The sequence below is a fragment of the Cetorhinus maximus genome, chromosome 14 (genome assembly GCF_964194155.1).
Source record: "Cetorhinus maximus chromosome 14, sCetMax3.hap1.1, whole genome shotgun sequence".
Classification (NCBI taxonomy): Eukaryota; Metazoa; Chordata; class Chondrichthyes; order Lamniformes; family Cetorhinidae; genus Cetorhinus; species Cetorhinus maximus.
Window position 1 is genome coordinate 56,940,232 of NC_135892.1, and position 23,595 is coordinate 56,963,826.

The following is a 23,595-nucleotide window of genomic DNA, read 5'->3' on the forward strand; positions in this document are numbered from 1 at the left end:
TACTGACAGAAACTAATGCACAATGATGCTACAAACTTAGTGGCTGCAGAATGAAATTCCACAGAATAGGTGTGAGGAAAACCCATTCTATCACAAGGAGATACAAATGGATGAGGCTCAAACCGCATTGTGTGCTAATGCTCATGTTGTCGAGCACCGATATTATGGTCACCTGACACCAGCTTGTGATAAACATTGACATTTTGAGAGCAGCCTCGTCAGTTAGTCATTCTGAGAGAAGAGACCACAGGGGGATGAGATCCCACTCAGCAAAGGATTCTTTCTAGAATCCATTAACAGGCAGAGAGGTGGGGCTAGCTGTTTTTCTACCAATTTGAAGAATAAGCCAGATATTCACCACAGGGGCTCAACTGCACCTCAACTGGAGTAAAGCCAGAAACTTGCTGTTGCAAGAAGTAAGCCACTACAAATTCACCACCAGAAACTTTCAACCCTCATTTTCCTCAGTAAACCAAAAAAGGATCATCAGGCCTGCAATGTTTCTAGCTTCTACCTGGAAAAACTCAAGAATAATAGTGGAATAATTTTTGGACTTTTGTGTATACCACCTCTTTTGTAATCACCTTTTCTTGTATATATGTTTTTGCATCTGAGATGTGTGTGTCTGTGCGCGAGTAGGTGCTGTTGTGAATAAATTCGGTTGAGAAATAAACATTTATTCCTTTTTTTTAACTTACGAGAAAACCTGTCTTGCGTCTGTTCTTGAGTGTCACAGCACTAAAGGGGATTAAAGCATATCTTCTTTAAAACACATCTCTTGTGGGCAGTTGAGAAGTGGAAAAGGGGGGAACCTTCCAACCATCCCTCCCCTGTCCGTAACAGTATTCAGGTGCTGGTGAGTGAGGCTGTATGCATGCGGTTCAGAGCTTGATCATTATATGCCATGTAATAAGATGAGCCACTTGGCTTCTTTTTCATTGGTCTAGCCAGCTGACTAATGTGCAATGCAACACTTAGCTGCAACTTAGTAACTAGCCCTTGAATTAGTAACATTGACTTGATAACAGATGAGTGAAAGTGACAAACCTACTTTATGTGTGACCCAAAAAATAAACTTTGTTGAGTTTCCTGTTGTCTAACAGCTTATTGTTTACAACCAAAATTGCCAAATTTCTTACTTATTTAGTTTTAATGAATAGTTAATTAAGTTCATTGCAGCTTTATAACTTTGTCACTCTTTTTAATTTTTTTCTTCTGTAGAATTACATCCTAGATTTAAAAAAAACATGTTATTTCCTTATTTTAGATGGAGAGGCTCCAGGGAGAGATCAGCAATGAAAAACAAAGTATGCAAAATGTTGAAAGTCTCAGCAACGACCTTATAAAAGAAAAGTCCCAGCTTGAAAAAACTATTGAAACCATTCGTGAAAATACTGAGGGACAAGTAAGAACATATGATGATGTGCATTTTTACAAACTTGTTTCTTCGTTTCTAAGCCAAGCTATTTTGTGATAACTTCATATTAGAATGAAGAGATTGAGTGGCAGATTTGGGTGCAATATGAGCTTCAAAGCCAGCATAAACTGGATAAATGGCTTGACACCTTGTTAAGTTGTGCTCCTGACTACAGTAGGTGTTTACACGAGTTTTAATCTCCAGCTAACATCAGTTCCATAACCTCATATCCTGATCATTTCTTATGAAAGTTCGATATTATTATGTTAATTAATTAAAATAAAATGAGCTTATTAAGACACAGACTGGTGGCTAGCAATGTCCCTTTTTTTTTTGCTGTGTGTGACCTGTTCACTTAAGTTTTTTATTTGTTCATGGGATGTGAACATTGCTGGCAAGGCCAGCACTTGTTGCCCATCCCTAATTGCTTTTGAGAAGGAGATGTCGATCTGCCTTCTTGAGCTGCAGAAGTTCATGTGCTGTAGGTGCACCCAGAGTGCTGTTAGGAAAGCAGTTACAGGATTTTGATCAACAGTATAGCTCCAAGTCAAGATGGCTTGGAGGAGAACCTGCATGTGGTGGTGTTCCCATCAGTCTGGTGCCCTTGTGCTAGGTGATAAAAGTTGTGGGTTTGAAAGGTGCTGTCAAAGGAGGTTTGGTGAGTTGCTGCAGTGCATCTCGTAGATATTACACACTGCTGCCACTGTGCATCAGTGGTGGAGGGAATGAATGTTTAAAGTGGTGGAAGAAGTGCAATTAAGCAGGCTTTGTCCTGGATTGTATTGAGCTTCTTGAGTGTTTTGTTTTATTCATTCATGGGATGTGGGTGTCGCTAGCTAGGCCAGCATTTATTGCCCATCCCTAATTGCCCTTGAGAAGGTGGTGGTGAGCTGCCCTCTTGAACTGCTACAGCCCGTGTAGTATAGTTATACCCACAGTGCTTTTGGGGAGGGAGTTCCAGAATATTGACCCAGCCACAGTGAAGGAATGGCCTACATTTTCAAGTGTTAAGACACAACTGATGGTAAATGCTGAGTTGTCCAAGTCCCAGAGGGAAGCTTCAAACAGCTGCCAAAACAGTTTTTGCAATTGTAAAGTAGGAGGAGAGGTCCTGAAATCAGGAAATGATATACCTGACTACTTGTAATGATTTTATAGTGGAGTAAATGTTTATTTAAAAAAAATACATTTACACTTAAATATACGAATGGCTGCACACAGTAAACATTACTTTAAAATGGTTCCAAAAGATCTTAACTTAACTACCCTCAGAGCTAACCTTCCCATTCTCTGTTCAGCAACTATCCTTATAGATCTTAAAATCTATAGAATTCCAATAATTTTTTACCACCAAGTGCCTTTTTCCCTGGGGTGTCCTCTGAAGCTGACAGCAACTGGTTCTCCAGGCCTGGCCTTGTTCACACTGTCTTCTGGGAGTTCTGACCAGCCATCCTGCTGTCTTCTGGGAGATCTAAACAGCTATCCCCACATAGGCTTCAGTATTTTCTTAAATATGTTCCTTCCCTTTTATCTCTCTATTGTCTCAACCAGTCTCTTTAGAAATGCTTTCTTCCCAAAACTGATTAAACTCGTTTCTTTAGCTCTTAGGTTTTAAAAAAAAACCTACCCTATCTTTACCTTATTGACTTATACCTCTTACAACCTGCACATATCCCCCTTTGAACTAAAACAACTCAATTCAAAACTATTGCTGTTATTGCTTTATTCTGTTTTAAGTTTCTCTTGGTTGATTAGCATATCAAAACCACTTCTTACTGTTGGTTTTAGACTCTGCAGTCACTCTGTCTCTTACTCCAATTACCATCTTTACAACAGCCTGTCTCCTAATACATAAGAAATATGACATTGATATTTCCAAAGAAAAATATTGCAATTTCTTGACACCAAGTCAGGATGGCAAGTGGCTTGGAGGGGAACTTCCAGGTCGTGGTGTTCCCACGTCTGTTATCCTTATCCTTCCAGATGGTAGTGGTCGTGGGTTTGGAGCGTGCTGTCTAAGGAAGCTTGGTGAGTCCCTGCAGTGCATATTTTAGATGATGCACACTGCTGCCACTGTTCGTCGGTGGTGAAGGGAGTGAATGATTGTGGGTGAAGTGCCAATCAAGCGGGTTGCATTGTCCTGGATGGTGTCGAGCTTCTTGAGCATTGTTGGAGCTGTATTCAACCAGGCAAGTGGAAAGTATTCCATCACACTCCCAACTTGTGCCTTGTAAATGGTGTGCAGGTTTCTGGAAGTCAAAGTGAATTACTCTCCACATAACTCTCAGTCGCTGACCTGCTCTTGTAGCCACAGTACTTATGTGGCTGGTCTAGTTAAGTTACTGCTCAGTGTTAGCCCTTAGGCTGTTGATGGAGGAAGGTTAGGTAATAATGCAGTTGAATTTCAAGGAGAAAACAGTTAGATTCTCTCTTGTTGAAAATGCTATTGCCTGGCATCTGTGTGGCATCAGTATTACTTGCCCAAGCCTGAATGCTGTCTTGCTGCATGTGGGCACGGGCAGCTTTGGAAACTGAGGAGTTGTCTGTGGCACTGAACACTGTGCAATCATCAGCGAACATCCCTATTCCTGACCTTTTGATGGAGGGCAGTCATTGATGAAGCAGGAAAAGATGGTTGGGCCAAGAACATTACCTTGAGAAACTTTTTTTTTAATATTCATTCACGGGATGTGGGCATCACTGGCTATGCCAGGAATTATTGCCCATCCCTAATTTCCCTTGAGCAGGTGGTGGTGAGCTGCCCTCTTGAACAGCTGCAGTCCATGTGTTGCAGGAACACACACACTGCTGTTAGGAAGAGCGTTCCAGGATTTTGACCCAGTGACAGTGAGGAACAGCGATATAATTTCAAGTCAGGATGATGTGTGGCTTGGAGGGGAACTTGCAGGTGGTGGTGTTTCCGTGCACCTGCTGCCCTTGTCCTTCTAGTTGATAGAGGTCACGGATTTGGAAGGTTCTGTCGAAGGAGGCTTGATGAGTTGTTGCAACCCATTCTGTATATGGTACACACTGCTGCTGCTGTGGAGGGAGTGAATGTTTAAGGTGGATAGGGTGCCAATCAAGCTGGCTAGTTTGTCCTGGATGTTGAGCTTCTTGAATGTTGCAGGAACTGCACTCACCTCGGCAAGTGGAAAGTATTCCATCACACTCCTGACTTGTGCCTTGCACATGGTGGACAGGCTTTGGGGAATCAGGAGGCACACCACTCTCTGCAGAATTCGTAGCCTCTGACCTGCTCTTGTAGCCACAGTATTTATATGGTTGGTCCAGTTAGTTTCTGGTCAATGGTAACCTCCTAGGATGTTGATAGTGGGGAATTCAGTGATGGTGATGCCATTGAATGTCAAGAGGAGATGGTTAGATTCTCACTTGTTGGAGATGGTTATTGCCTGACACTTGTGTGGTGCGAATATTACTTGCCACTTATGAGTCAAGCCTGAATATTGTCCAGGTCTTGCTGCATGTGGATATAGACTGCTTCAGTGTCTGAAGAGTTGCAAATGGTGTTGAACATTGTGCACTCACAATGAACATTGATGAAATAGCTGAACATGGCTGGGCCTAGGTCATTACCCTGAAGAACTTCTGCACTAATGCCCCAGGATTGAAATAATTGACCTCCAACAACCACATCCATCTTCCTTTGTGCTAGGTATGAATCCAACTAATGGAGAGTTTTCCCCCTGATTCCCATTGACCAGTTTTGGTATGGCTCCTTGTTGCCACAGTCAGTCAAATGCTGCCTTGATGTCAAGAGCAGTCACTCTAAACTCACCACTGGAGTCTACGTTTGGACCAAGGCTGTAAAGAGGTCAGGAGCTGAGTGGCCCTGGTGGAACCCAGTCTGAGCGTCAGAGAGCAGGTTGTTGCTGAGTAAGTGCTGCTTGATAGCACTGTCGATGACATTTTCCATCACTTTACTGATAAGTGTAGACTAGCGGGGTGGTAATTGGTCGGGTTGGATTTGTTCTGCTCTTGTTTTGTGAACAAGACGTAACTGGGCAATTTTCCACATTGCTTGGCAGATGCCAGTATTGTAGCTGTACTGGAACAGCTTGGCTAGGGGCGTGGTTAGTTCTGGAGCACAAGTCTTCATTTCTCTTGCCGGAGTGTTGTCAGGACCCATAGCCTTTGCAGTATCCAGTGCTTTCAGCCATTTCTTGACACCATATGTAGTGAATCAAATTGGCTGAAGACTGGGGACCTCTGGAGGAGGCTGAGATGGATCATCCAGTAGGCACTTCTGGCTGAAGATGGCTGCAAATGCTTCAGCCTTGTCTTTTGCACTGATGTGCTGGGCTCCCCCATCATTGAAGATGGGGATACTTGTGGAGCTTCCTCTTCCAGTTAGTTGTTTAATTGTCCACCACCATTTATGACTGGATGTGGCAGGAGTTCAGTGCTTAGATCTGATCTGTTGATTGTGGAAACGTTTAGATCTGTCTGCCGCATGTTGCTTCCACTGTTAAGCATGTAAGTAGTCCTGTGTTGCAGCTTCACCAGGTTGGCACCTCATTTTTAGGGTTGTCTGGTGCTGCTCCTGGCACGCCCTCCTGCACTCTTCATTGAACCAGGGTTGATCCCCGAACTTGATGGTGATGGAGAGTGGGGTATCATGAGGCTTCAGATTGTGGTTGTATACAATTCTGCTGCTGATGGCCCACAGTGCCTTTGGATGCCCAGCTTTGAGTTGCTAGATCTGTTTGAAATCTCTCCCATTTAGCACTGTGGCTGTGCCACATGACACGATAGGGGTATCCTCAATGTGAAGTTGGGCTTTGTCTCTACAAGGACTGTGCGGTAGTCACTCCTACCAATACTGTCATGGACAGATGCATCTGCGACAGATAGATTGGTGTGGGTGAGGTCAAGTAGGTTCTCCTCTTGTTGATTCCCTCACCACCTTCCGAAGACCCAGTCTAGCAGCAATGTCCTTTAGGACTTGGTTAACTCAGTCAGAAGTAGTGCTACCAAGCCACTCTTGGTGGTGGACATTGAAGTCCCCCCCCCACAGAGTACATTCTGTGCCCTTGCCCACAGTGTTTCCTCCAGACGGTGTTCAACATGGAGGTGTACTGATTCATCAACTGAGGTGGTTGGTAGATGGTAACCAGCAAGAGGTTTCCTTGCCCATGTTTGACCTGATGCCATAAGACTTCATGGGGTCTGGAGCATATGTCGAGGACCGCTCCCTCCGTACTGTTTACCGCTGTGCCTTCATCTCTGGTGAGCCTGTCCTCTTGGTGGTACAGGACAAACCCAGTTTTGGTGATGGTGGTGTCTCGGACGTTGTCTGTAAGGTATGATTCTGTGAGTATGACAATGTCAGGCTGTTGCTTGACTAGGGAATGGGACAGCTCTCCCAGTTTTGGTACAAGACCCCAGATGTTACACAGGAGGACTTTGCATTGTCGACAGGGCTGGGTGTGCCGCTGTCGTTTCTGGGTCGATGCCAGGTGGTCCATTAGGTTTCATTCCTTTTAGACTTTGTAGCAGCTTGATACAACTGAGTGGCTTGCTCGGCCATTTCAGATGGCATTTAGGAGCCAACCACATTGCTATAGCCCTGGAATCACATATAGACCAGACCAGTTAAGGATGGCTGATTTTCTTCCCTAAAGGGCATTAGTGAACCAGATGGGTTTTTAACGACAATTGACAATGGTTTTGTGGTCACCATTAGACAAGCTTGTAATTCCAGAATTATTAATTGAATTTAAATTCCACCAGCTGAGGTGGTGGGATTTGAACTCGTGTCCCCAGAGCATGAACCGGGGCCTCTGGATTACTGGTCCAGTGACATTACCAGTATGCCGCCACCACCTGCAGCAGTGACTGGGGGCTGAGATGATTGACCTCCAACAATCAGAACTGACTTCCTTTGTGCTAGGTTTGACCCTGATTCCCAATGACTTCAATTTTCCTCAGGCTCCTTGATGCCACGCTTGGTCAAATGCTGCCCTGATGTCAAGGGCAGTCACTCTCAACTCATCTTTTGAATTCAGCCCTTTTGCTCATGTTTGGTCCAAGGCTGTAATGACCCCTTGAGCCAAGTGGTGCTGGTGGAACCCAAACTGAGCATCATAAGTAGATTGTGCTGAGTATGTGCCACTTGATTGTACCTTCCATCACTTTGTTGATGATTGTGAGCAGACTGCTGGACCAATAATTGACCATTTAGGATTTGGCCTGCTTTTTGTGGACAAGACAAACCTGCATTTTTCATTTGTCAGCTAGATGCCAATGTTGTAGCTGTACTGGAAAAATGTGTGGGACCTCTCAATTTTTTTGCGCAGCTGTGCATGCATGTTGACTTTGTCAAGAAGATACAAAAATAGAGTAATAGTGGGATATGTCGATGTGTGTGAGAGAGATTTAATTGAATTAGAGGCAGCTAGCCTGGGGGCTTTGACCTAAGAAGAGAGATTAGGCTTGAAATGTTAATTAGATGAACATGGGGAAGTTTAGAAACATAGGTGTCAAGGGAAAATTTGCATTGAGAAAGATATGTATAAAGAAAGCTGGGTGTACAGGAAGGCATTTTTAAGATTTTAGAAGTGTGAAAAAGCCTTCAGGTCTATGCCTCGAGCTGCTGTCTTCAAAGGGCTGAAGTTAAGAAAACTCACTTGGAAGCCGACTTGTACAGGGTTTATGTTTCTTTGCCTGGGTCTTTTAAAAATCTGTGTGCCTTACTGTTGCTTTAACAAAAGTGTAATTGGGAGTTAGATTGATTAGGGAATTTAGAAGTTATTATAGTGGTAATTTGTAGATCGATGTGTGTATTTAACATCATTTCTTCTATTAATAAATGTTTAATCTAGTTCTATAAAAACCTATAAGACTTGATGGTCTTATTACTACTGAATTCAGGGTATGCATCTCAAAAGTTATACAAATTGCAAAACAAGTTGTGGCAGTCATTTCAAGTTTCCCCTTGGGATTTGACAACTCAACATTTACCATTGGCTATACCATAACAGCTTAAAGGACCAGTTTGTCTTCGGGCTGCATAGGAACTTCTGGATTGCTGTATGGCTGCAAAACTTAAAGGAAATGTTAGTGGCTAGTCAGTACAGTAGGACGCATACTATTTGAGAGCATTGTGTAATAATACATTGTGCTGCCATGATATAGCTTAAATGTATTGCTGAGCAAAGTCAATAAAATTAAGTTTATATGAAGTAACATTTTAAAACTAGTATGGTATAGAATTGTAAGTTAATGCATCTGATAGCTGTACTAGTACTTTTACTGAGACTGGGAAGGGAAACACTAAATTAAGATTGAGAAAGAAGCTATTTTAGACATCCGGCCACCCAGAACTTTTTGCATTACTGTTTTTCAAACATTTATCCGATTTCCTTTTAAATTATGACCTAGTCTCTACCTTCGTAGCCACTTGTGGTGAAGCATCCCATGTTCTATAGCCCTTAGTTCAAAAACTTTCCTCCTTCCTTCCTCCATAGTTCTTCCATTGTGAATTCTCAGCCAACAATGAAAACAATTTGTTGCTGCTTAGTCATGGTAAAGTCCCCAGCTTTCACTCAAGCTTTTGCTTGCCTTTCTGCATTGCTCCCATTCACCCATTCAATTGCAAGACAATCTTTGCACACACAGCAGCACTTTATTGCAGGAAATAGAGTCTGCACGCCTGCCCTATTCCCAGTGTCTCTGGCCCTCGAGTGCTGAGCCCACAACTCCCATTCGTAGCAATAGGAGTGGGCTATCTAATTAGATTTGGATCTCAACTCCATTTCCCATCTTTGATCCGTACTCGTCGATACACTTGTGTAATAATCTACCAATTTCAATCTTGACATTTTCAATTTTCATCACTGCAGGAGTTCCTCAGGGTAGTGTCCTCGGCCCAACCATCTTCAGCTGCTTCATCACTGACCATCCTTCCGTTGTAAGGTCAGAAGTGGGGATGTCCGCTGATGATTGCACAATGTTCACCATTCGTGAATCCTCACATACTGAAACAGTGCATGTCCAAATGCAGCAAGACCTAGAAAATATCCAGGCTTTGGCTGACAAGTGACAAGTAACATTCGTGCCTCACAAGTGCCAGGCAATGACCATCTCCATCAAGAGAGAATCTAACCATTGCCCCTTGATTTTCAATGGCATTACCATCACTGAATCCCCCACTATCAACATCCTGTGGGTTACCAATGACCAGAAACAACTGGTCTAGCCATATAAATACTGTAGCTACAAGAGCTGGTCAGAGGCTAGGAATCGTGTGATGAGTAACTGACCACCTGACTCCCAAAAGTCTGTTTACCATCTACAAGGCACAAGCCAGGAGTGTGATGGAATACTCTCCACTTGTCTGGATGAGTGCAGCTCCCACAACACTCAAGAGCTTGACACCGTCCAGGACAAAGCAGCCGCTTGATTGGCACCACATCCACAAACATTCACTCCCTCCACCACCGACGCACAGTAGCAGCAGTGTGTACCATCTACAAGATGCACCTCAGGAATTCACCAAGGCTCCTTTGACAGCACCTTCCAAACCCATGATCACTACCATCTAGAAGGATAAGGGCAGCAGATAGATTGGAATGCCACAACCTGGAAGTTCCCCCCCCAAGTCACTCACCATCCTGACTTGGAAATATATCGCTGTTCCAGGAATTTGACCCAACGGCAGTGAAGGAACTCCCTTCATAACAGCACTGTGGATGTACCTACACCACAGGGACTGCAGCAGTTCAAGAAGGCAGCTCACCACCACCTCCTCAAGGGCAGTGAGGAATGGGCAATGAATGCTGGCCCAGCCAGCGAAGCCCACATCCTGTGAATGAATAAAAAAAAAATTGACCTAGCACCCAGTTTTTTGAAGGAAGGCGTTCCACATTTGTACCAGTCTTTAGATGAAAAAACGCTCCCTGACTTCACTCCTGATTAACCTGCCTCTCATTTTGATATTGTAAACCCCGCCCCCATTCTTAATCCCCAACCAGAGGTAAAAGATTCTCTGTATTTCACACACTCTCTGTCACTCCAAGCACCAATCCTCCTGTTCACTGTCATGATATCCCTCCCACTCCAATCCCCTGTTCCTGAACATTTAGAAAATAATGGTAGGAGTGGGCAGAGTCAACATGGATTTACGAAAACAAAATCAGGTTTGACAAACTTGTTGGGAGTTTTTTGAGGAGGTAACTTGCAGAATAGATATGGGGAACCAGTTTTGATATGTATTCGAATTTTCAAAAGGTTTTTGATAAGGTCCCATACAAGAGGTTAGGAAACAAAATTGGAGCATATATTTAGAGCATTAGAGCATAAGAGGTAATATACTGGCATGGATTGAAGATTGTTTTCTGCCCGTTAACCAGAGTAGGAATAAACGAGTCATTGACAGGCTGTGACTAGTGGGACAGAGCAAGGATCAGTGCGTAGGCCCCACCTGTTCACAATCTATATCAATGATTTGGATGTGGGGACCAAATGTAATATTTCCAAGTTTGCTGATGACACAAAATTAGTTAGGAATATGGATTGTGTGCAGGATGCAGAGAGGCTTCAAAAGGATTTAGACAGGCTAAATGAGTGGGCAAAAACATGGTAGATGGAATATAATTTGGAAAAATGTGAAGTTATCCACTTAGGTAGGGAATGCAGATTATTTTCTAAATGGTGAGAGATTGGAAAGTGCTGATATCCAAAGGGACCTGGGTGTTCTTGTTCATGAGCTGAAAGCTCGCATGCAGGTGCAGCAACCAGTTAGGAAGGCAAATGATATGTTGGCCTTTTATTGTAAGAGGATTCGAGTGCAGGAACTATGATGCATTGGATGTTGCTAATAAGATTGGCATCATCTAAACTGGTTTCAAGAAGAGCTGTATAAATATTTTAATAAAGTTTTAAAATGAAAGATGAATAAATAAATGTTTCTTGCTGCAATTGTATAGAGCCTTGGTGAGACTGCTCCTGGATTGTGTGCAGTTTTGGTCTCTTTTCCTAAGGGAGGATATACTTAGCATAGAGGGAGTGTGATAAAGGTTCACCAGACTCATTACTGGGGTGGCAGGATTGTCCTGTGAGGAGAGATTGATGAGACTGGGCCTGTATCCTCTGTCGTTTAGAAGAATGAGAGGCGATCTCATTAAAGATTGCAAAATTCTTACAGGGCTTGACAAGGTAGATGCAGGAAGAATATTTCCCCAGGCTGGGGGTGTCGGGAACCAGGAAACTCCCATCTCAGAATAAGGGGTGGGCCATTTAGGACTGAGATTAGGAGGAATTTCTTCGCTCAGACGTTAGTGAATCTTTGGAATTCTCAACCTCAGAGGGCTGTGGAGGCTCAGTCATTGAGCGTGTTCAAGACAGAAATTGATAAATTTCTAGATAGTAAAGACATCAAGGGATATGGGGATGGTGCAGGAAAATGGCATTGAGATAGAAAATCAGCCATGATCTATTTGATTGGCGGAGTAGGATCGAGGGGCTGAAAGGCCCACTCCTGTTCCTATCTCCCTTTTTTCATTCATTCACGGGATGTGGGCTTCGCTGGCTGGGCCAGTATTTATTGCCCATCCCTAGATGCCCTTGAGAAGGTGGTGCTGAGCTGCCTTCTTGACTCTCTGCAGTTCATGTGGTATAGGTACACCCACAGTGCTGTTAGGAAGGGAGTTCCAGGATTTTGACCCAGCCACAATGAAGGATGCAATATATTTCCAAGTCAGGATGGTGAGTGACTTGGAGGGGAACTTCCAGGTGGTGATGTTCCTAGTAACACACTGAATCTCTCTCTTCCTCCCCACCCTCAACTCCCAGTTTTTTCACCAGACTGTTCATTTCAGGCCTCTTCTAAGGCGGTTCATCTGTCGGCAATTAGGGAAGTGCAGGGGGTGGAGACAGGTACTATCAGTGAGCTAAAAGCTTCCCTGTAGTGCCAGCTGTTGACATCATGGAATAGAGGGGTCGGGGAGTGATCCTGAGAGATATTTAAATAGCAAAGTTCTCCAAGGCTGCTACCAGCAATACCTGAGATTCATATGTCCCATTCTGGAAGATCCTGTGGCAATTGGGGATGGTTGGCAAAGCTATTGAGGGACAGCTGCCCCAGCAATTGGTCATCATCTTGCTTATTCAGCTTATCAGAATCGTTGCAATGACACCTGACCGTTCCTCTGGGGTTCTTGCAGCACTTCTGCCAAAGTTACTACAGGCAGGCTGAAGAAGCCCTCTGAAAACATTCCCCACTCCTAATATTTGATTTGTTTTGAAGTAGCAGCTTAAAATTATAGTTCTCCTTGATTTATTACTATTTTGAGGGTTACAAATGCTTTTTCAAACCCAGTTTTAACTTGTGTTCTAGGTTGGTATATATGTATGCATCAGGCATACTATTAACTTATAAAGTGGCTTTCATTCCCCAATGTCCTTAAAGCTTCCAACCGTCATGGAGTCATCTACATTGACTCTCTAATAATTTCTTAACACAGTTATGACTGAAGTATTCATGGGCCTGTTAACCATAATTTCTATGGAACATTTTGTATTGCAGTTCAAACTGAAAACACTATTCCATTTGTTTAAATGGACTTTAACTAGATCTCTTACTTCTAATATTTCCCCTTACACTGACAACTGTGCAATCAATGCCTATTTGAGATTTTGTTTGAGCCTCTCCAATTAGAAATGCTTCTTTGCTTAAACTGAATGTGATTTTCTTAGTATTCTTCAGCAGTACCTTATACTGGAAATATGAATCAGATATCTAAGATATTAGGTGGGATTTTTGCTCGTTCAAAACCTTTCCACTTGCACAGAGTTAAAATTGGGCCCATTATGTTCACTATACATCAGTTATTTTGGATGGGTAAGACTGAATATTTTGCATTGAAATTTATATATTAGCCAAAACCTAAACTTAGAGGGGAATGAATTTATTAATTCTAAAATTATTTGCATTTACTGTAAACATAGAAAATAATAGACTTTAAAAATGAATGCTAGCTGTTTCATCTATATGAAAAGTCTTTGAACCACATCAGCTTTTCCTGCTTTAAGATGCATAGTGTAGATCTTCTAACATTTTGCTTTAATTACTTTTTGTTTAGTTAATGTGTTACAAGAGAAGAGCTGACAGTTCTCTAATAAAGGTCTAGGCTAAAATATTGAGTGAAATGTATACAAATTATATTTAGCCTCATGATTTTTCATCTATATGAATCTTAAATCATGAAATAATGACTTTGATATTTTTGCATAGCAGCGAGCTTGATCCATCATTCAGCGAGATCAAGGCCAATCTGCAAACTAACTCCATACACACACCTGTGCATCATACCTCTTAATACCTCAGTTTACAAGTCTGTCTATCTCATATTTCAAATTTACAACTAATCTAGGATCAATTGGCATTTGTGGAAGAGGGTTCCAAATTTCTACCGTGTGTAGAGGTTTCCTAATTTCGCTTCTGAAAAATCTAGTTCTAATTTTTACACTATGCCCCCTAGTCCTAGACTCCCCAACTAACGGAACTATTTTCTCTTTATCTACCTTATCTGTTTAACATCTTGAAAACTTTGATCAAATCACCCTTTTACATCCATCGTATTTCGTCACCATCTATGTCAGTTGCTGTTAATCTTTACGACAGGAAAAGCTGAGTGCTTAAATATGAAAAGCAAACATACTAGAAATGCATGGAAATTCAGTCATTTCCCACATAGAATAAACAGTTCCATTGTATGGGAAAGTACCTTCTTTGTCAAAAGAAGAGTGAATTTGCCGCAACTTCAGAAAAGCAGCTCCGTCTATACTAATGTACGTTTTCCTGTTTCCCACGTAAGCCATTCTTTTGGCCTAAGAACAAGTCTGCCAAATTGGGGAAAATCTGTTGCTAATAATACTACAACAGTAATGAGAGCGCTACCTATTTGCCAGATTTCTTTGTAGCTGTTGCAGGTAGAGTTTCTTCAAGAATAAAGTATATTGAATGGTTTTGCATAAAGTGGAAGATTTGTAACAAAGAACTAGTAATTTATACATTTGAAATTAATTTACTTCACTACACTTGTATATCCTAGATCAAAGTGTTGGAGCAGGAAAATGAACACTTGAATCAAACCATTGCATCCCTGAGGCAACGTGCACAAATCAGTGCAGAAGCTAAAGTGAAAGACATTGAAAAAGAAAACAAAATCCTCCATGAATCTATTAAGGAGACTAGTGGTAAACTGAACAAATTAGAGTTTGAAAAGAAACAAATCCGAAAGGAGTTGGAACAGTATAAAGAAAAAGGAGAAAGGGCAAAGGAGCTTGAGACTGTTTTGAGTCGTTTGGAAAGAGAAAATGAACAGTTGCAGAAGAAGATAACTGGTCTAATAATTGCATGTGAAAAAGTAGAGATCTTGGAACAGGAGAACTCTGATCTAGAAGTGGAAAATAGAAAGCTGAAAAAGACTTTGGATAGCTTGAAAAACCTTACAGTGCAATTAGATATATTAGAGAAAGAAAACAACCAACTTGATGATGAAAATTTGCAGTTACGGAGGACAGTGGAGAGTTTGAAGTCCAATGGTGTCAAGGTGGCACAATTAGAGCTAGAGAACAAAGAACTGGAAAATGAGAAAGAACAGTTAAACAAGAGCCTGGACCTCTTGAAGGCTTGTAACAAGAAAACTGAACGATTAGAGGTAAGCTATCAAGGATTAGATTTAGAAAATCATAGGCTCCAAAAGGCTCTAGAAAATAGTAACAAAAAGATTAACCAGTTGGAAAATGAACTACAGGACTTAGAAACTGAAAATCAGAGCTTGCAAAGAAACCTGGAAGAGCTAAAAATCTCCAGCAAACGGTTGCAACAACTAGAGAAAGAAAACAAACTGCTCGAGGAGGATACTGTACAACTGGAGAAAGACAAGAAACATCTTGAGAAGGAAAATAGGAGATTGCGCCAACAGACTGAGATCAAGGACTCAACGCTAGATGAAAACAACATGACAATTTCTAATCTCGAAAAAGAAAATAAATTGCTTGTCAAAGAAATCAGCAAATTCAAAGACCTTTATGGACGACTGAAAGATTTAGAAAAAGACAATAAAGAGCTGGTTAAACAGGCAACTATTGATAAAAAGACTCTAGTGACATTGCGAGAGGTAAGATGCTTTTTTTGTAGTGGGGTTATGAAGAAAATTACCAGAATGTCACAGACAGAAAACTGCCCTTTTAAGGCTGAGAGGAGAGGGGAGGGGATGGAAAGTTGTTTGGTGACAGAGCCACATAAGGAAGCATTAGGACAGATTGAGGGAAGCAGCAATTTCCCCAACTCGTCCCTTCATCAACTTCGCTATCTCCATTTAGATAACATGCTTCTTTTTATTCTTCCTCCCAAAATGGACAATTTCACAATTTCCCACATTATACTCCATTTGCCAAATCTTTGCTCACTCACTTAACCTATCTGTATCTTTCTGTAGCCTGCTTATGTCCTGTTCACAACTTTGTTTCCTAGCTATCTTTGTGTCATCAGCAAATTTGGCAACCACCCCTTCAATCCCTTTATCCAAGTCATTCATATAAATTGTAAACAGTTGAGGTCCCAGCGCTGATCCCTGTGGCATATACCACTCATTACATCTTGGCAACCCGAAAAAGACATATTTATGTCTACTCTGTGCTTCCTGTTAGCCAGCCAATCTGCTACCCACACCATTATATTACTGCCTGTTACTTCCTCAAATAATTCCAATAAGTCAGTTAAACACAATTTTCCTTTCATGAAACCATGTCAACTCTGATGAGCTTGAGCTTACCCAAATGCAATGCTCTAACTTCTTTAATAATAGCTTCTAACATTTTCCTAACAACAAATGTTAAGCGAACGGGCCTGTTGTTTCCCCTTTTCTGTCTCCCTCCCTTTTTGAATAATGGAGTTACATTTGCTATCTTCCCATCTCATGGGACCTTCCACGAATCTAGAGAATTTTGGAGAATTAAAACCAATGCATCAACTATCTCACTAGAGACTTCTTTTAGGAGCCTAAGATGAAGTCCATCAGAACCCGGGCTCTTGTCAGCCCGCAGCTCCAACAATTTACTCAGTACCACTTCTCTGGTGACTATATTTCCTGACTTCCTCCCTCACTTCCATGTCCTGGTTTATAGCTGCTTCTGGGATGTTACTTGTATCCTCTATGGTGAAAACTGATGCAAAATAGCTGTTCAATTCATCTGCCATCTCCTTGTTTCCCATTATCAATTCTCTAGACTCACTTTCTATGGGACCAATGCTCACTTTAACTCTTTTTTAAATATTTATAAAAACTCTTAATATCTGTTTTTATATTTCTGGCTAGCTTTCTCTTGTGCTTTAATTTTTCCCTCCTTATTAGTCTTTTAATCATTATTTTGCAGTTGTTTATATTCTGTCCAATCTTTTGACCTGCCACCTATTTTTGCACAATTATATGCTTTTTCTTTAAGTTTGATACTATCTTTAACCTTTCTAGTTAACCACGGATGGTGTGTCCATCCCTTGGACATTTTCTTACTTGTTGGAATGTATCTATTCTGTGCATTCTGAAATATCCCCATAAATATTAGCCGCTGCATGCCTATTGACCAACCCCTTAACCTAATTTGCCAATTCACTTTAGCCAGCTCAACTTTCATGCCCTCATAATTGCCTTTATTTAAGTTTTAAAATTTAGTCTCAGATCCACTCCTCTCTCCCTCAAACTGAATGTAAAATTCAATCATATTATGGTTGCTGCTACCTAGGGGCGCCTTCACTATGAGATCATTAACTACTCCCATTTCGTCGCACAATACCAGGTCTAGTATAGCCTGTTCTCTGGTTGGCTCCAGAGCATGCTGTTCTAAGAAACTATCCCGAAAACATTTAATGTAATCCTCATCTAGGCTATCTTTGTCCATCTGACTTTTCCAGCCTATATGTAAATTAAAATCTCCCATGATTATTGCTGTGCCTTTCTGACAAGCTCCAATTATTTCTTCCTTTATGCTCAACTCTACCATGTGGTTACTTTTAGGGGGCCTGTGACGATTCCCACAAGTGATTTCTTGCTTTTACATTTCTCATCTCTACCCAAACTGTTTCCACATCCTGGTTTCCTGCACTTAGGTCATCCCTCTCTATTACGCTAATACCATCATTAACTAACAGAGCCATCCCTCCACCCTTTCCTCTCTTCCTGTCCTTCCTAAATATCCTGTACCCTTCAATATTCAGGTCCCAATCCATATCCTCTTGCAGCCATGTCTCTGTAATGGCTATCAAATAGTAATTATTTATTTCTATGTGCGCTCTTATTTCATCTGTTTAGTTTTGAATGCTAAGTGTGTATTCTACGTGTACACTAGTTTTTAGTGACTGCTCAATATAGACCTCCTCCACAGTCACAAGCTACTCATCATACTTTGATCTAACTTCTTTAGGTTCAAAGTGGATGATCTTATAATTCTCCACATCGAACACCATCTGTCACAATTTTACTCACCCACTTAATCTTTCAATGTCCCTTTGCAATTTTCTGCTCCCATCCATGCTATTTAGTGTGCCATCTAACTTGGTGTCATCAACAAACTTGGATTTATGGCTCTATGTTCTTTCATCTAGTTCACTGATAAATATAGTAAAAAGCTGAGGCAGTAGTACAGATTCCTGAGAGACACCAGTAAGCCACTTCCAGGCAATCGTAGTATATACCCATTATTTCACTTTCTGTCTCCTTACTTCTAACCAATTTTCTCCCCATGTCAATAGGTTGTCTTTAATTCCATGCACCTTCATTTTGGTAATAGTCTCTTATGTGAAACCTTGACGAATGCTTTCAGGAAGTCTATATAAATAAGATCAGTGGGTATCCCCTTATCTACCACACTTGTGACCCCCTCAAAGTTCACCCAGGGTTAGTTCGATGTGACTTACTCTTTACAAATCCATGTTTTGTCTGATCATGTCTGATCAGTTCATATTTGCTCAATCACTCTGTTTCTAATTATGTAGCCTTGTAACTTCCTGTTATGACATGGCAGATGATGTGTGCCAGGTGGACCTGTTATGACACGGCAGATGATATGTGCCAGGTGGATCAAATCCACAAGGGAAACTTGATCACGCGTTCAGAGCGATTTTGCAATTTATATTTTATTTTGAGATGCGTGCCCTGAATTCAGTAGTAATAAGTCTACCAAGACGCTAGAGATTTTTTACAATACTAAATTAAATGTTTATTAACAAAAGATTTCAAGCACATACATAGGTCTACAAATTACTGCTATAATAACTCCTAAATCCATAATTAATCTGGCTTCCAGTTACACCCCTGTTAAGGCAAAGGTAAAAAATAGATTTAAACAGGTCCAGGAAAGTCAACACAATACACTGGACAGTAGAATTCAAAGTGGCTTTTCCTAGCTTTGGTTTCTGTAGATAACAGCTTAATGCACAGCTGCTGGAGGCTTTTCACACTTCTGGTAGATCTCACAATGCCTTCCAACGCATAGCCTCATTCCCCTTTATACATGTTTCTCACTTTTAATGCAAATTCCATGGTTCCCCTATGTCTTTGGAACTGTACTTTTCTCATAATATAAACCATTGCATGGTGCTAATATTATCAGTAACCTTTGGGAAAAATAAACACTCTGCTTGGCCTAGCTTCTCTGGCTGGTTGTAACATCCATCTGTTTGAAATTCAAACTACTATCCTACCATCTCTTTGAAATTCAAGCTGCCCTGATTTATCTAAAAATGCAAATTCTCCTCACCTCACATTCTAAAACTTCAGCCAGGTTTACGCATTTAGCATTTTAAACCTAACTCCTTTTGATGAGCCAAAGCCTCCAGACCAGCTGTCTCCAATTATTAAATCACATGCGTGCGCACGCGCGCACACACACACACCCACACAAACTATCCAAACCCCAATATTAACCTACTTTTACAATAAATCACAATATTTTGAGAATTATTATACTTTCATGAGAGGATCAAATCCACAAGGGAAACTTGTTCGCGCTATCACAATGGTTTTGCAATTTGTATTTATTACGAGAAGATGTGTGCACTGAATTTAAAAGTAATGAGTCCACCAAGACCTTTAGGGATTTTAAAAAAATAAAATATTTATTAACAAAATAAAAGATTTTAAGCACATAACTAAGAGTACAATTACTTATTACTGCAACAAATCCTAAAATTCCTAATTGACCTGACTCCTAGTTACACACTCCCTTTAAAGCAACAGTGCAAAGTATATTTTGGATTTAAAACCGAACCAGCAAGTTAATACAATACCCACTTGACAGTGGAATTCCAAATGTTTTTTCTCCAACTTCAGTTACTTTACATAACAGACTTATGTACAAACAGCTGGAGGTTTCTTGAAGGTTGTATCACTTACTCCTGTATGATCTTACATGGTCTTCTTGGCCTTCTCCCACATAGCCTTTCATTCTCCTTTATATATATTCCTCTCTTTTTAATATGTAAAGTCCATTGTTCCATATGCCTTTGAAACTGTATCTTCCTCATAATATAAAAACTTTCATGTTGCCAATATTGTCAGTAACCTTTGGGAAAAATAGACGAACTACCTAGCCTTGCTTATCTGGCTAGCTGCAAACAGACTGACATCTCTTTGATGTCCAACAATCCCTTCATTTATCTAAAAATGCAAATTCCCTTCAAACCTTACATGCTAAGCCAGCATCCATATTTACTCTTTAGCATGTCAAGCACATTTCTATACCTATCTTTTTTTGATGATTTCAAGCTTGCAGTCTACTTGACTCCAAATGTAATTAAATCTCACAGACCAAACCCCTTGTACTTACATCCATAAACCTACTTCACAATAAACCAGAAACATATTATGAAACTTATTTTACTTTTGACACCTCCATCCTTATGGGAAAATCAACTGTCATAATTTTAAAAGGCGGCTTTATTTTCTTAACCCATTTTACAGTACCTACTATACTTATTTACATACCCAAACTATTACATTACCAGATGCATGACAATATATATATACACACACACAAATCCTTGGTATTAACACGGGTCATTTCAGTACAGTGTCCAGGTTTTAAATGTCCAATTTTCCCTGTGAGCTTTAAACTCTTAACAGTGCATTTGCAATTGCATTTTCTCGTCCAGCCACTTGTATAATTTGTAAATTAAATGGTTGCAGTAATCAATTCTATCTGAATAGCCTTACACTTCGGTCTCAATTTGTCCAGAAATTTTAAAGGATTGTGATCTGTGTATACAATTGTTTCTGATTAATTGTTTGCAACATAAACCTTAATGCTGCAACACCAGCACCAGATCCAGAATTTCCTTTTCGATCGTTGAATATTTTCTCTGTTGTACATTCAACTTTAGTGAAAAATATCCTATTGGTTTCTCAATCCCAGTTTCACCATCTTGCAACAGTACAGCATCAATGCCTACTTCATTCATGTCAACGGCCAGCTTAAATTGCTTAGCATAATTAGGTATCGCTAAAACTGGTGTCATAGCCGATACAGTTTTTAAACAGTCAAATGTCTTCTGACACTCCTGTGTCCATTGAAATTTTGTGTTCTTTTTTAATAGTTCAGTCAATGGAGCAACCACGCTGCTAAAATTTGGTACAAATTTCCTATCAAACCCACCCATGCCCAGAAATCTCAAAACTTCTTGTTTTGTTGTAGGCATGGGGAAATCCACGATGCCTTTGACTTTCACATCTCTCAAAGCCAGTTTATCATGTCCAATGGTATGGCCTAGATTATGACTTGTGCGTTTGCAAACTCACTTTTAGCCAAGTTCATCACCAAGTTAGCTTCTTGCAGTCAATTAAATAGTTCTTCCAGATGTTGTAGATGTTTGACTGAAAACTATCAAGTCGTCAATATAAACAGCACAATTGCTCAGTCTTGCAATTACTTTGTTAGTCTTTGAAATGTTGTTGGTGCATTTCTCATACCAAATGGCATGACTTCAAACTGATTTAGTCCATCTGGCGTCACAGAAGCTGATATCTCCTTTGCTCCCTTTGATAATGGTACTTGCCAATATCCTCTCAGCAAGTCAATCTTTGTGATAAACTTTGATTGTCCCACTTTCTCAATGCAACCTTCCAACTGTGGTATAGGATATGAATCCGCTTTCGTCACTGCATTCACCTTCCGATGATCCACACACAGCCTTTGTGTTACATCCTGTTTCGCTACCATCACAATATGCGAACTCCAGTAACTGCAACTAGACTCAATTATGTCATTTTAATTTATTAATTCAATTTCTTTCTGTACTTGTGATAACGTTGCTGGATTTAATCTATAAGGATTATTGAAAATGAATCCCCTACACTTATATCATGTGTAGCTAAATTTGTCCTCCCCAGCTTATTCCCACTAATATCTTTGTGTGACTACAGTAGCTTCTCCAAATCACTTTGACACTTGTCTGAAAGGCAACTCAATATTGCACTTAAATATTTATGTACCCCCTTATTACCCAATTTGATTAGAGGAAAATCAATTTCATAATCCATCATTTCTACCTCTTATCTACCACTACGAATACCCCCTTTTGGTCCTCCTTCCTGTCAGAGTACTTTTTAAGCATATTTACATGACACACCCTCTGCTTCTTTCTTCTATCTGGAGTATTTATGAAATAATTTACTTCACTCAGCTTCTTTTCAATCCTGTAAGGCACACCAAACCTTGCCTTTAATGACTTACCTGGTACTGGTAACAAAACTAGCACTTTTTCCCCAACAACAAAACTACAAGCTATGGCTCTCCTATTCTCCTTTACTTCCATTACCTGCTGTGATATCTTTAAATGTTCCCTAGCTAACTCACATGCACTGTGCAATCTTTCTCTGAAGTTTGTCACATAATCCAGGTGAGTAGTTTCCAAATTTTGACCTATCAATTTCTCGTGAGTGCACTTCAGTGGTCCCCTTACCTCATGACTATAGACTAATTCAAAAGGACTAAATCCAGTTAATGTATTAGGAGCATTCCTAATAGCAAATAACAAGAATGGAATTCTCTTTTCCCAATCCTGTGGATAGCCTTGACCATAAGCCCTCACCATGATTTTTAAAATTTGATGCCTTGTTCCCAAAGCCCCTTGTGATTCAGGATGGTAAGCTGTTGACTTCAATTGTTTTATCCTCAAACTGTTCATCACTTCCTTAAACAGCTATGACATGAAATTTGAATCCTGATCTGATTGTATTTCTTTTGGAAAACCATATCTTGTAAAAATTTAGTCAACCCTTCCACAATTCTCTTCGCTGTAATATTTCTCAAAGGTATCACTTCTGGAAACCTTGTAGACACATCCATTATTGTCCAGCAAGTACTGATTTCCACTTTTCGTCTTAGGGAGGGGTCCTACACAATCAATCATAATCCTAGTAAAAGATTCCTCAAATGCTTGAATTGGAATTAAAGGCACCGGTTTAATCACTGCTTGTGGTTTTCCCATCACCTGACGTGTGAGCTGCTTTACAGAATTTGACTACATCTCTGTGCAATCCAAGCCAATAAAAATGTCTTTTGTATTTTTGCCTGTGTCTTCCTAATTCCTAAATGTCCCCTATGGGAATTTCATGAGCTACTCGCAGTATCTCATTTCTGTATCCAGATGGTATAACTATCTGATGCACTTCCATCCATTTTTCATCTGCTGCAACTTGGTACGGTCTCCACTTCCTCATTAACACATTACCCTTAAGGTAATAACATTCTGGAGTACATTCTGCCTCTGTTTTTGAATAAGCTGTCTGATGTAACTGCTTTATTCGTGGATCCTTTTGTAAGTCTACCAACTTCCTTGAGCTAAACACCTCAGCTTCATTCTCTTCCATTCGCTCTTCCCAAACAATCTTATCAAAGATAGTATCAGCTAATTGAACTTCAACACCTTTTCTCTGCCTTTTAACTTCCTCTTCTTCCTGTTTCAACCTGTGAGCTTGTGATCTCGTTACTACACAATCTGGAAATAATCCAGGATGCTCTTTCTGCAACATCTCTGTTGAATGCGCCTCCACAGGCTGCTCAACTACTGTAGGCATCACCCAGAATTACCCAGAATAAATTGAGCCCCTGCAATGGGCAATTTTTCCACTACTCCAAAAATCACCTCACCTGTTTTC

The 23,595-nt window shown here is 40.6% G+C and overlaps 1 protein-coding gene across 15 annotated transcripts in view; it reads left to right on the forward strand.

The window, feature by feature from the left end:
- Positions 1-23,595, forward strand: part of ccdc88ab (coiled-coil and HOOK domain protein 88ab) — a 350,607-nt gene that overhangs the window by 167,982 nt on the left and 159,030 nt on the right. For all 15 annotated transcript variants that reach the window (XM_078556951.1, XM_078556946.1, XM_078556945.1 and 12 more), the window contains 2 exons: positions 1,268-1,405; positions 14,491-15,561. In XM_078556951.1, coding sequence (XP_078413077.1) covers positions 1,268-1,405; positions 14,491-15,561 — 1,209 coding nt within the window. The remainder of the gene's footprint in view (positions 1-1,267; positions 1,406-14,490; positions 15,562-23,595) is intronic.